This window comes from Schistocerca americana, chromosome 8, assembly GCF_021461395.2.
Source record: "Schistocerca americana isolate TAMUIC-IGC-003095 chromosome 8, iqSchAmer2.1, whole genome shotgun sequence".
NCBI classification, from domain to species: Eukaryota; Metazoa; Arthropoda; class Insecta; order Orthoptera; family Acrididae; genus Schistocerca; species Schistocerca americana.
The window spans coordinates 201,552,320-201,567,188 of record NC_060126.1 but is presented as its reverse complement, the minus strand read 5'-3'; the positions used below and the strand labels follow the sequence as shown (position 1 = coordinate 201,567,188).

Here is a 14,869-nt window from a genome sequence, read left to right as displayed (position 1 = left end):
TAGATGTGTAAATTAAATTAATGCTTTACTATTTTATTTTGTTGTGGTGGTAATTTTATTTTACACTGAACATAAACTAATAACATTGTTTCTGTCATATCAAGATATGTCAGAGAGTGACCTGGTGTACACTGAGACATTAATGCAGAGAGGCAAGGAGAGCTATGCAGGAAAAGAAATAATTATTTTAGGTGGTGGAGATGGAGCTCTTTTATGGGAACTTCTTAAAGAGAATCCAAAATTTGTTACAATGGTGGAGGTAAGTTATGAGATTTTACTATTATTGTACAGTTTTGCTTTCATTGAAAATGATAGCATCCTGCACTTGTAGAACATCTTATTTTTATACTAAGAGTTTGATCACTAAATTTAATAACTTGATCTTAGTTATTTAATTAGCACTTAAATGTGTGGTTATCCCTAATCTATAGAATTAAAATAAGTGGTAGTTGATACTGTGTTAAATATTTTGAGATAAACAACCAGGGGTCAGAAATGAATATTTCAAGAAGGAAAATATTTTCATTGCACAGTGTGACTGATGAAACTGATAGTTTCATAACAGAGTGCATACAGTGTCAGCATTAGTGACGCTACCTTCAAAAAAATTTCCCCCATTCTCTGTGATGATGTTTCAGTGGTTGATTGTAACCTGTGCAGTTACATGATTTTATTGGTATTGGTGAATGGAACTCAAATTGAAACTGACAATTAACAAGTTGATTAGCGCCTAGGTGCATATCTTGCAGTATGACAGACAAGGATATTTGTCAAGGGAATGGTCCAGTTTGACATTTCAAAATCTACCCTGAAATTTCTTACACAGGAAGAACACACTGAAAGAAACACAGCGTCAAAATTTTAGTTGCTAAGAAGCTACGCAAGTTTTTTTTAGGTTAAAGTTAATTTTTGTCACACAAAGGACTACTTGTAACAGCAGTTTGTATAGCTCTTCTTTCCTAATGCACAAATTGGTGAATGAGAATAAGGAGAAGAAAAAGAAGCTGTGACAAGTATAGTGAAAAAAATCCAGAGTGCACATACACAAATTTTAAGGACCTAAATCATACCAGAAAGAATATTGCACTCTTAATTTTTTAAATAACTTTCAATTCATTGCAGATGTAATTCTTACAGTGGTGACTAGCAGAGGAAATAAAACCAAGGTAATGACTGTACACAACTTGTCTCAGTTGGGATTTCAATTTGTGGAAATGAAATATTTCTTGCATATATGTCATTTATAATTCCTTTAGCACAGTTCTTATGACAATTTTTGAATATTGTACATTTTACTAATGAAATTCCTTGTTTATTCCCTATGGTTGTTACAAAAATGCAAAGTGTCTTTTGAATGACAAAAACTTTTCCTTGCACCAGACACACTTGACAAAATAAAAACTAATGCATTCAAACAGTTGACATAAATTTTAAGTTTCATTTAGACAGAATTGGGACAGAGAAAGAAATGATCCCAGCCATTGCTTGCACTGTGTACCATGCGTACTCAATCAGATTTGTAAAACATAGCAAAGCAAACTGACAATGGACAAATTATTGTAGTTTAAGAACACTGTTCCGCTAATAAACCTGAAATGATTAAGTTATCAGAAATTATATTGTGCAACAATTTCGTAAAAAATGCTTTCCATTCTTGAAAAACTTCTTTATCAAGTAGTTGAATAACATTCATTGTTTCAAGTGGAATCTATGCTATATCAACAACGTTTTCTTTGTCGTCCTTGAAAATAGTGGTGTCATTATATCTTGGCCAAGGGTCCAATAAAAACAATTATTTTCTGCAGCTGTTAAGAGGTTTTGAATGAAATGTTGACAGTTAATCTTTCCCTTTTTCCTTGATTTTGATACATAGATTAAAAGTCCTTTTTTATTTTTGGGCCAAATTTGCTGTGAGGTTCCTGAAGACGGATATAAAGCCATGGAAACAGTAATCTACTCATACTTGTCAATGGCATTGTTGTATATGCATTCAGATATCGCACAACCAACTGCCTTCTTTCTTCTTCTTCTTCCACCCCCCCCCCCCCCCCTCTTCCCCCACTCCATGAAACAAGACCAGCTCTGCACATTGCTTAAATATTTTCTTCCCCCTTCCTTAAACCAAAAATTCGACAGTCTTTTCTTTATCACTGAAAGTTACTATAGTACACATTTTCTCTGGGCTTGTTCCAGACTCTTAGTGGCACAACTATTGCATTTGAACCACAATTTACAGGATTGTCAGGTTTTTTCTATTTATTCTAATGTTTCCATTTGTTTCTGACAGAATGTCGCCATCATTTAAATAAAAGTCCAAGAAATTAGCTGGCAAATAACATGCACATGTCTTCAGCAGAAGTAGGCAATTTCAGTTGCTGTATACTAAATTCATTTTTCATCTTTCCAAGATTGAGAATGTAAACTGGATTCCACATTAATGTGAAACACAGGAACCTGCACAAAAATAGCACCTGTCAGTTAAGCACCTGTCAGTTAGGCAGTCAGTCAGGGGGATGCTTCTATTTCTGCAACAGCACAGGCGAGTACAGCATTCGTTGGTGAATTATTTTTACAAGTTCCGAACAGGAGTGACTCATTTTTGGCTACCTGTGTGGTTACTATTTTAATTTTTAAGTTTCTTGCATGTTTGTGTGCTTACTGGGCAGTGTCTTGCATTTTAATAACTGTTTAGTGTAAATTTCCACTGTCTTCAGTACGAATAGGAACTGTGTTCACTGTGTTCGGATGCCCCTTCACAGCTCTACGTGGTGGTGGCTTGGGTTATGCAGCTTGAGGCTGTTGCCCGGTGGACATCATTGTGGGCATCCTATGGACGTACAGCAAGTCCCACATGCCTTCTGATTGCTCCACTACTGTCAATGCCTGCTTGCACTGAGGTTGACCCCTCACCCATTGTCCAATGGGAGGTCCCAAGATGTAGCAGACAATGAAAGGCTTTCCAAGGAACCAATCAAAAGACCTCAACAATGCACTGACAGACATGTTTAAGGTGCTATCTGTGGCCGACAAAGATCCTGAGCCAGATGCACTCGTTTGCTCCGTTTTAGAGGAAGCCTCTCAGCCCACAAGATCCAGGTAGTCACAAAGGAGGGATTATTGGTAATTGGGAGCTCCAATGTTAGACATGTAATGGGGCCCTTCGGAACATGGCTACCAAGGAACGGAAGTAGTACAGTGTTCACTCTGTGTATAAAAGGGGGAGTTATCCTAGATGCAGAGCAGGTCCTTCTGAATGCCATGAAGAGCACAGGGTGCAGCCAATGGCAGGTGGGTGGCTCATGTTGGTACTAATGATATATACCCTTTGAATTGGAGGAGATTCTAATTTCAGGCAGCTATATGAATTGGTAAAGACCACCAGCCTTTCTTGCAAAATAAGGACAGAGCTCACCATGTAACATCATAGACAGGACTGATTGCAGATCTTTGGTACAGAGCCCAGTGGAGGTTCCAAATCAGAAGATTAGACAGTTCTGTGACTGTGTAGGCTGCAGATTCGACTTGTGCCATAGGGTGGTGGGGTACTAGTTCTTTCTTAGTAGGTCAGTGTTTTGCTATACACAGGCGGTGGCAGGTAGCAGTGGCTGTGTGGAGTATACTGGACAGTTTTCTTTGGATTGGAGGATCTTGGGAAAGTGCATAAAGGTGTTCAGTTTTAAAGTGTGCAGGATGAACAAGGGAGGATAGCAGCAGTCAGTATTATAGTTGTAGCTGTGTTGCGAAAGAACCAGAACTCCAAGTATTGATAGAAGGCACTGAGTCTCAAATCGTTGCAGGTACAGAAAGCTGGCTAAAGCTGAAAATAAGTTCAGCCAAAATTGTTGCAGAGGACCTCGCTGTGTTCTGAAAGGTTGGATCAAATACAGTTAGTGGTGGAGTGTTTATTGCTATCAGAAGTTTACCTTTTAGTGAAATTGAGATAAGAAGTTCCTGTGTGCTAGTACACAGTTATATGTGGCAACTGGAAAACATTAATCCCTATTCAGATAGTACTGTTCCTGAATAGTTCAAAGAAGACTTCAGTCTCATTTCAAATAGGTACCTGCCGTACTCATACAGTTGTGACATCAATCTACCCTCAATGCATTGGCAAAAATAGTTGTTGTAAGTTGAAGTTAGCTTTTAGAACAGATGCTGTTTCATGCCTTTCTCCAAAAATTATTTTGAATGATTAGTTCACGAACCCACTTGAAGTGTAAATGGTTGCATAAACAAATAATCCCAAGGAGGAAGGGGAGCAACATGGTAGATGCCTCAAGGTCATTGTAGCAAGACTGAATACCGTAACATTCAAACCCACCAAAAATAAATGCAAAATACATCTATTTAAAATCCAGATAAAAATTCGGTTTATGTCTTCCTAATAGACACCCTCAATTCCTTTCCAAACTAAATATAAAAGTGCAGACCAGATGTGGCTCAAGTTCAAAGAAATAGTATCAACAGCAAAGAAGGATTTATACCAAGTAAATCAGAGACAGAACTGACCCCCCAAGCTACACGGAACAGGCAGAACACTGTTGCAGAAGCAACAAAAAAGCATGCCAAATTTAAAAGAACATAAAATTTCCAAGATTGGTGAAGTTTTACAGAAGCTCGAAATTTAGCTTGAACTTCATTGCGAGATGCTTGTAATAGTTTCCACAATGAAGCCAAAATCTGGCAGAAAATCCAGAGCAATTCTGTCTTGTATGTAAAGTACATTAGCAGCAAGGCACAGTCAATTGCTTCACAGCAAGATAGTTATGGTAGTGTTGCTAATGGCAGTGCCACTAAAGTGGTGTTACTAAATACAGTTCTCTAAATTTTTCACCATAGAATATGAAGTAAATATTCCAGAATTTGAATAAGTAACTTAGGACAATATTATGGAAATGGAAGAGGATGTAGATGAAGATGAAATGGGAGATACAATACCGAGTGAAGAGTTTGACAGAGCATTGAAAGACCTGAGTCGAAACAAGGCCCCCGGAGTAGACAACATTCCATTGGAGCTACTGACGGCCTTGGGAGAGCCAGACCTGACAAAACTCTACCATCTGGTGAGCAAGATGTATGAAACAGGCGAAATACCCTCAGACTTCAAGAAGAATATAATAATTCCAATCCCAAAGAAAGCAGGTGTTGACAGATGTGAAAATTACCGAACTATCAGTTTAATAAGTCACAGCTGCAAAATACTAACACGAATTCTTTACAGACGAATGGAAAAACTAGTAGAAGCCAACCTCGGGGAAGATCAGTTTGGATTCCGTAGAAATCGAACACGTGAGGCAATACTGACCTTACGACTTATCTTAGAAGAAAGATTAAGGAAAGGCAAACCTACGTTTCCAGCATTTGTAGACTTAGAGAAAGCTTTTGACAATGTTGACTGGAATACTCTCTTTCAAATTCTAAAGGTGGCAGGGGTAAAATACAGGGAGCGAAAGGCTATTTACAATTTGTACAGAAACCAGATGGCAGTTATGAGTCGAGGGACATGAAAGGGAAGCAGTGGTTGGGAAGGGAGTAAGACAGGGTTGTAGCCTCTCCCTGATGTTGTTCAATCTGTATATTGAGCAAGCAGTAAAGGAAACAAAAGAAAAATTCGGAGTAGGTATTAAAATTCATGGAGAAGAAATAAAAACTTTGAGGTTCACCGATGACATTCTAATTCTGTCAGAGACAGCAAAGGACTTGGAAGAGCAGTTGAATGGAATGAACAGTGTCTTGAAAGGGGGATATAAGATGAACATCAACAAAAGCAAAACAAGGATAATGGAATGTAGTCTAATTAAGTCGGGTGATGCTGAGGGAATTAGATTAGGAAATGAGGTACTTAAAGTACTAAAGGAGTTTTGCTATTTAGGGAGCAAAATAACTGATGATGGTCGAAGTAGAGAGGATATAAAATGTAGGCTGGCAATAGCAAGGAAAGTGTTTCTGAAGAAGAGAAATTTGTTAACATCCAGTAGTGATTTAAGTGTCAGGAAGTCATTTCTGAAAGTATTCGTATGGAGTGTAGCCATGTATGGAAGTGAAACATGGACGATAAATAGTTTGGACAAGAAGAGAATAGAAGCTTTCGAAATGTGGTGCTACAGAAGAATGCTGAAGATTAGATGGGTAGATCACATAACTAATGAGGAAGTATTGAATAGGATTGGGGAGAAGAGAAGTTTGTGGCACAACTTGACCAGAAAAAGGGATCGGTTGGTAGGACATGTTCTGAGGCATCAAGCGATCACCAATTTAGTATTGGAGGGCAGCGTGGAGGGTAAAAATCGTAGAGGGAGACCAAGAGATGAATACACTAAGCAGATTCAGAAGGGTGTAGGTTGCAGTAGGCACTGGGAGATGAAAAAGCTTGCACAGGATAGAGTAGCATGGAGAGCTGCATCAAACCAGTCTCAGGACTGAAGACAACAACAACAACTACTTAGAAGTAAATATCCTCATTCTAGCAAAGCAGCTTAAATTGCTTGATAAATGCACATTTCTCCGGTCAGTGTTGATTTCTTTCAGAGTATGCTGATATAATAGCTCTGTACTGAATAATCATATACAACTGCTCGCTTGACAAAATTTACATGCCTAAAGACGGGGAAGTTGCACAGGTCGCATATCACTGACACTGATTTGCAGTAGGATTTTGGAACATAAACTGTGTCCAAACATTATGAATTACGTCAAAAGGAGGAGAAGGAATAGAAGAAGAAAGAAAGAAATCTATTGACAGACAGTATGAATTCAGGAAATATTGTTCTTCTGAAACACAACTAGCTCTTTATTCTCACAAAGTAATGAGTGTTGTGGACAGAGGATCTCAGATTGATTCCTTATTTGTAGATTTCCACACAAGTGGCTTCTAATCAGGTTAATTGCCTATGGAGTACTGTCTCAGTTGTGCAACTCGATTCATGATTTCCTGTCAGAAAAGATAATTAATAGTAATTGACAGAAAGAGTAAAATAGAAGTTATATGTGGCATTCCCCAAGGAAATGTTATAGCCCCCCCCCCCCCTGCTATTTCTAATCTATATAAACAATTTAGGAGACAATATGAGCTGCACTCTTGGAATATTTGTGGAAGATGCTGTCATTTACTGTCTAGTAAAGCCATCAGATCAAAACCAATTGGAAAATGATTTAGGCAAAATACCTAATGCAAAGGGTGGCAGTTGACTCTAAGTAATGAAAAGTGTGCAGTCATCTGCATGAATGCTAAAAGGAATCCATTAAAGTACAGTTACACCATAAATCGGGCAAATCTAAAGGTTGTCAGTTCTAAATACCTAGGCACTACAGTTACAACAACTTAAATCGGTTGATCATATAGATAATGTTGTGGGGGAAGGCAAACCAAAGGCTGCATTTCATTGGCAGCCTAAAGAGACTGCCTACACTATGCTTGTCTGTCCTCTGTGAGAGTACTGCTGTGTTGTATAGTTTTCCTACCACATAGGTTGAAAGAGAACATTACAAAAGTTCAAATCAGAACAGTTCATTTGTATTATTGCAAAATTGTGTGTGTGTGTGTGTGTGTGAGAGAGAGAGAGAGAGAGGATATGATAAATGAGTTGGGGTGGCAATCATTAAAACAAAGGAATTATTTGTTGTTGGGGCAAGCATTTTTCATAAAATTTCAATCTCCAATGTTCTGCTGCAAAAATATTTTGACACCCATCTGCACAGAGAGAAATGATCATTGTTATAAAATAAGAAAATTCAGAGCACACACGGAAAGATTCAAGTGTTCGTTTTTCTCGGTGTGCTGTTAGTGTGGAACAGTAAAGAAATAGTGCTGTGCCATTAGTGAAGTCTCTATGCTTGCACAGTCTGCTCCAGTTCCAATAGCCCCCAGGGGGCTCACGGTTCTTTCATGAGTGGCGCACACCGGGCCCTGAGCTATTGCAGCTCATTCTTCATTCCCATGCTGCATTTCCTTCTCCCTGTCCCCTCCCTCCCTATCTATCCTCGCTCCTTCCTTGTCACCACTTTCTTCCCCTCTTTGTGTTCTGATTTATATCAACCTGGCTATTCCTCTGGTTTCCTGTATTGGTTGCAATTTTGTTCCTTTTGCCTGTTTTTTCACTCTTTTGGTGTTTCTGTCCCCACTTGAGGTTTGACCTCCACTTCAAAATTTCCTGCTTTTAGTGTGACCCATATGGGAAAGAACTCTCTCCCTAGCATCTACTGTGTGGATTCCTCTCTCCCTTCCCTTCTCCCTTCCCCACTGTAGCCTCCTTCCACCTTGCTGGGTCACCAGCACATGTAGCCAGTCCATGTGGTGGGGCTGTTATGTACCAATATGGCTGAGCCCCCTGACAATACAATGATCACTCTACTGATACCTGAGCTGTTCCCTCCCTGTGTATGCCAAGGAGTGGTTGCTTGTCTTCTTGTAGCATCAGAACTCCGGGCAACAGCCGCCGTGCCAACAGACCTTTCTGTGGCTGGGTGGTGCCCATGGGGAGATTCCCTAGTTGGAGTGGGTGGTTTCAGAGTGAGTGCTTGGTGCATGAAGCATATCAAGCTGCAAAAAATCTGGCCATTCTCACACGACTGTCTCTTTGAATGGTGAAGGATCCTTAATGCTGCCCTGTATGACCTGGCAGCCTTCCCTTCCCTGGCTACCCCATAGGAGGAGGGCCAGGCTCGCAGTCTTGGGCTGAAACCCCGTTACCTTGTCTGTACTAGGATGGATGGGGCACTTTCACTGCCACAAAGCCATTGTTTTTTGTGGAAAACATCGAAAACAAGTTTGGGGTGAAGTGGAGACTATTAGTAAGATTTGTTCGGGCTCTCTGTTGATCAAAGCTTCTTTTGCCACCCAGTCCACAGCTCTTCGTGTCTGTAGTCGTCTTGGCAACATCCCAGTGTCTATCACTCCTCACCAATCTCTGAATATGGCCCAGGGCGTAATTTTTCATAGGGACCTCATCCTGCAAACTGATGAGGAACTCCGGGCTAATCTGGAGCGGTGTGACATTCATTTTGTTCAACGTGTGCAGAAGGGTCGCAAAGACACCTCCACCGATACTGGCGCCTTCATTCTGGCTTTCGAGGGGGCTGCCCTCCCAGAGGTCGTCAAGGTTATGTGCTACAGATGTGACATGAAGCCATACATCCCTCCACCTATGCAGTGCTTTTTGTGCTTGCGTTTTGGGCATATGACTTCCCACTTTACGGCAGACCCTTTGTGTGGTGACTGTGGCCACCCAGTCCATGAGGGAAGCCCTTGTGTTCTGCCGCTTGTGTGTGTCAGCTGTGCTGTGACCATGACTCCCCTCGCTCACCGGATTGCCCGGCTTACAGGAGAGAAAAGAAGATACAAGAATACAAGTCCCTGGATCGTCTTTCTTATGCGGAGGCTCGCCAAAAGTATGAGAGACTCCATCCGGTGTCACAATCTTCCACTTTTGCCTCTGTTACTTCCCCCCACCCCCACCCCCCCCCCCCCCCCCGCCCCCCCGCCTCGTCCTTACCCCAGTCCTGCCCACTCTCCTCTCCACCTCCCTCGCAGTTCCCACGACCCTCCGTCATGGAAATGCTCACCCTCCCGGGCCGAAGAAGTGCCCCTCTTCTTTGGCATCTGCCGGTGATTGGGCTTTCTCCCAGGAACCCTCTCCCTGCATCTCTCAGGCCAGAAGACTCTCACCACCACGAGGCACACCATCTGTGCACCCCAGGGTCGCCCGCTCTCCCTGTACTCCCCCTCTGTCCTGCCCTCCTCCACCTCAGAAAGAGGAGGAGAAGAAACATAAATCCCACGATAAGGTACCCCCTGGTGCACCCGGAGGTGCCAACTCCCCTCTAGCAACCTGAGTCTGCCATCTTATTTATGGGTGTCACCCCATCCTTGTCAGTGACAACTACTGACAAAGTGACCTGACCATCTCCTCAGTTACTTCATGCCTGCCTTGGATTCATGCCACATTAACATCCAGTGGAACTGCAACGGATACTATCATCACCTACCGGAACTGCAACATCTTGTCTCCTCTTATCCTGCATTCTGTCTTGTTCTACAAGAATGCATTTCTGTGATGACCACTCGCCAACTTTCCGTGGTTATCGGAACTGTGGGATACTAACTAAAATGTAGACTTTCATGGCCGCTAGCGAGCCAGTGTGTTGGACCTTCCATCGAGCTACAGACACCCGTGAAGATGTCCTCCGCAGACGGGAACGAAACATTGGGACTTGACACAGAATTCATCAACCGACCACAGCATTAACAGCCTGGATAATTATAATGGACATGACCCTGGGATAGCATCTGGTGGGATCTGCACTTTGGTTTGCTCTGATGTCCTTAGTGACTGGATCCCCTTACATACCACCTTGGAAGTGATAGCGGTTAGAGTGCAAATGACTCCGGCAATCACCCTTTGAAATGTCTATCTCCCTCCAGGTCGGCCACTTGCCTACGTTCCACTATCTACCTTAAACCAGCAACTCCCACCCCCATTTCTCCTCCTTGGGGATTTCAACGCCCACCGTCCACTGTGGGGGAGTGTCACTTCAACGGGTCAGTGTCTCCTTATTGATCAACTTACCGCGGACTTAGATTTCTCTCTCCTCAATGATGGTTCCGCCAACCACATCAGTGCCACTCATCTTCTCTGCTATTGATTTCACAATCTCCTCTCCCTGTCCTCGTGGCTTCCCTACATTGGTCATCCCACGATGACCCTAGTGACAGTGACCACTTTCCAGTGACTCTCTCGTTCCCCTGCTGCCGCCAGGAAGACAGGCCCCCACCTTGGGCATTCTGCAAGGCCAATTGGCCTTTATACAGGTTTGCTATTTGCTTTGACACCTCCCTCTCGAATTCCATTGATGTAGTCGTGCAAGGCATCTCTGCTGCTCTTCTTCGTGCTGCTGGCACTGCTGTCCCCCTATCCACAGGGCCTCCTCGTCATCGGCCAGTACCGTGCTGGACCAAGGACGTCGCAGTCACTGTCCAGGACTGCCGACGAGCGCCGCAGTGATTTAAGCAAAACCCCTCCCAGACCAACATCTTCACTTTTAAGCATCTCCGAGCTAAGGCTCATTACCTTAGTAAGCGAAGTAAAAAGGAATGCTGGGAGTGCTGTTTCTCCTCCCTGGGGACGTATGCCTCTTTCTCGCAGGTTTGGTCAAAGCTCCGTAGCGTTCTGGGCTGCCAGCAATGGTCAGTTGTCCAGGGTCTGACCCTCCAAGGAGCTCTGTGCACTGATCCATTGGTCCTCACGGAACACCTTGTGACACTTTGTGATTGCATCGTCGTCCACTTCCTACTCTCCTACCTTTCTCCAGCAGAAATGCAGAGTTGAACAGACCCCCCTCCATTTCATCCTGCACCACATTGAGCCATATAATGCACTGTTTGCTGAATGGGAACTGGTGCAGGCTCTTAGCTCTTCACAAGTGCCAGATTCCATGCATAATCACATGATTCAACACTTGGACATTCCCCAGAGGCAACAGCTCCTCAGGGTCTTCAATCAGATCTGGCTCACGGGTGCTTTTCCGGCACAATGGCGCGACAGTATAGTTATCCCCGTCCTTAAGCCCTGGAAAAACCCAACGTCTCTAGGCAGCTACTGACCCATTAGCCTTACGAATGTGCTTTGTAAACTGCTCAAAAGGATGGTCAACTCTTGATTATGTTGGGTACTCGAATCTCAGGGCCTTTTGTCACCATATCAGTGTGGCTTCCGGGCAGGGCAATCTCAAAGTGATCATTTACTCCAACTGGATTCCGCCATCCGACCGGCTTTTACGCACTGCTGGCACCTTGTCGCAGTTTTCTTGGACCTACATAAGGTGTATGACATGGCTTGGTGCCATCACATATTGGTTACCCTCCATGACTGGGGTTTCCATGGTCCCCTCCAGATTTTTATTGGCGAGTTTTTATCTTATCGGCTCTTCCGGGTTCGAGTTGGCACTTCTCTCAGCAACCCTCAGATTCAGGAGAATGGTATCCCTTGGGGTTGTGTGCTAAGTTTCACATTCCTCCTCATTGCCATAAATGTGCTTGTGACTTCTGTTGGGCCTCTGGTTATCCCGGCATTGTACGTTGACGATTTTTGCATCTGGTGCAGCTCCCACTCTGTGGCATCTGCCGAGCACCAGCTACAAGGTACTGTCCGATGGGCCTCTGCTTGGGCCACCGCCCATGGCTTCCAGTTTTCCCCTTCCAAAATGCGGGCTATGTATTTTTGTCATTGACCCACAGTACACCCTGATCCTGAACTTTATTTAGGCAACCAGCTCCTCGATGTAGCAGTCCCGTTTCTTGGGCCTTATTTTTTATAACAAGCTAACATGGCTGTCCCACATTTGCCATCTAAAGACTACATGCATGTGGTAGCTTAATGCTCTCTGCCTCTTGGCCCACACATCTTGGGGTGCAGACTGTTCCACTCTTCTCCATCTTTACCGTGCTCTGGTCTTGTCCAGACAATTATGGTAATCAGCTTTATGGCACAGCAGCTCCTTCCACTTTGAAACTCCTTGACCCTGTCCATCATTGTGGGTTGTGTCTGGCTATTGGCACCTTTCACACTAGCCCTGTTGATAATCTCCTCACAGAAGCAGGGATTCCCCCTCTACACATCCGATGGAGCCAACTCCTTGTTTCTTACGCAGTCGCCATTCGCTGATTCCCTGACCATCCTGTGTACCCTACGCTCTTCGCCAGTGAGGGATGTCTCCCTCCTAACACCCGCTCAAGGGTGATATTGCCGGTTGGCATGCATCTCACTAGCCTCTGCTGGGATCTGCACTCACTGGACTGCACCCCATGTCTTTCCTCCCATACCCCCCCCCCCCCCCCCCATACCCCCTGGGCGGTGCCTAGACCACAGATTAGGACCGATCTCTTCCAGGGTCCTAAGGTCTGTGTTGCTCCTGTGATTTACCAGCATCTTCTATGTGCCGTCCTTGCAGAGTTCCAGGGTGCCATCTTTTACAATGATGGTTGTAAGACTACTGATAAGGTGGGATACGCTTTCACAACTCCTACTGGCTTTGAGCACCATTTGTTGCCAGGATCATGTAGTGTATTTTCACCAAACTTATAGCCATTCACAGTGCCCTCCTTTTTGTTTCTCAGGCCTCCCTCCATATTGTTTAATTATTTTAACTCCATGAGCAGAGGAGTCAAATTATAAAAGAATGAACATTAAACACACACAGTAAAAGCGTAAAAGGTGAGACCAAATCTAAAAACTGGAAGAAAAGGGGGGGGGGGGGGGTCATCATGGGGTCACAGACCATAAAGACTGCAAAAGGAGTCCCAACCACAACCAACTCGCCCCTGCTCCTAGACTAAAGGGCAACCTTATATCTGGAAATAAAAACCACTTTCATGGAGGAAACAGAGGACCAGGTCAACCATCCATGGATCGTCTGCTAATATTAAATTTAAGGAAGCAGGAAGACTATACTTAGCATGAAGGGTTGAAAGAAGGGGACATGCCACCAGTATGTGAGATACCATCAGTCTGGCGCCACAACCACATGGTGGGGGGTGGGTCGTTACGTAGGAGGAAACAATGGGTGAGCCGGGTATAGCCAATGTATAAACAGCATAAAACAGTGTACTCCATCAGACACTCTTATTAAATCATTACGTATAAGAATGACTCACTTATATGTGAAGTTACTTTATGGAAATAATAAAGCCATCACAAAATGTTAACTTCGAGAAGTAACTGTTAGTAGTAATGGTGTTACTCCCCAACTCTGCCAAAGATTGATTTGATGCAGCTCCCATTCTACATCTACACCTATACTCTGCAAACCAGTGTGAGGTGCATGGCAGAGGGTACGTCTCGTTGTACCAGTTATTAGGGTTTCTTCCTTTTCCATTCACATAAGGAGTGCAGGAAGAATGACTGTTTGCATGCCTATGTGTCTGCAATAATTATTCTGATGTTATGCTCACAATCCCTATGTGCGCAATATGTATGGGGTTGTAGTATATTCCTAGAGTAATCATTTAAAGCCAATTCTCGAAACTTTGTTAATAGACTTTCTCATGGTAGTTTAAGTCTGTCTTCAAGAATCATCCAGTTCAGTTCCGTCAGTATCCTGTGACACTCTCCCACAAATTAAACAAACCATTCATACTGCCCTTCTCTGGATACATTAAATATCCCCCGTTAGTCCTATTTGATACAGGTCCCACACATTTAAGTGGTATTCTAGAACCGGTTGCACAAGTGATTTGTAAGCGATCTCCTTTGTACACCGATTGCACCTCCCCAGTGCTCTACCAGTAGACCAAAGTCTACCACCTCCTTTATGCACAACTGAACCTATGTAATCATTCCATTCTTTATCCCTACAAAGTGTTACACCCAGGTATTTGTGAGTTGGCCAATTCCAACAGTGACTCACTGATATTATAGGCATAGGATACTACGCTTTTTCATTGTGTGAAGTGCAAAATTTTACATTTCTGAACATTTAGAGCAAGTTGCCAGTCTGCACCACGTTGAAATCTTATTAAGGTCGGACTGAATATTTATGCAGCTTCTATCAGAGAGTACTTCATTATAGATAATGCATCATCTGCAAAAAGCCTGATTTTACAATTATTATTGTCTGCAAGGTCATTAATATACAATATGAACAGCAAGGATCCCAACACATTTCCCTGTTACTTCATCTGGCAATGACTCTCCATCTGAGGTAACATTGTGTCCCCTTCCTACCAAAAAGTTCTCAATCAAGTCACAAATTTCACATGATACCCCATATGATTGTACTTAATGAGCGTAGGTGCGGTACGGAGTCAAATGTCTTTTAGAAATCAAGAAACACTGCATCTACATGGTTTTCTCGATCCAAAGCCTTCAGTATGTCA

At 43.2% G+C, this 14,869-nt stretch overlaps 1 protein-coding gene across 2 annotated transcripts in view; it reads left to right on the top strand.

Moving 5' to 3' along the window:
• Nucleotides 1–14,869, top strand: part of LOC124545008 (spermine synthase-like) — a 55,329-nt gene that overhangs the window by 14,976 nt on the left and 25,484 nt on the right. For both annotated transcript variants that reach the window (XM_047123784.1, XM_047123785.1), the window contains exon 5: nt 105–259. In XM_047123784.1, coding sequence (XP_046979740.1) covers nt 105–259 — 155 coding nt within the window. The remainder of the gene's footprint in view (nt 1–104; nt 260–14,869) is intronic.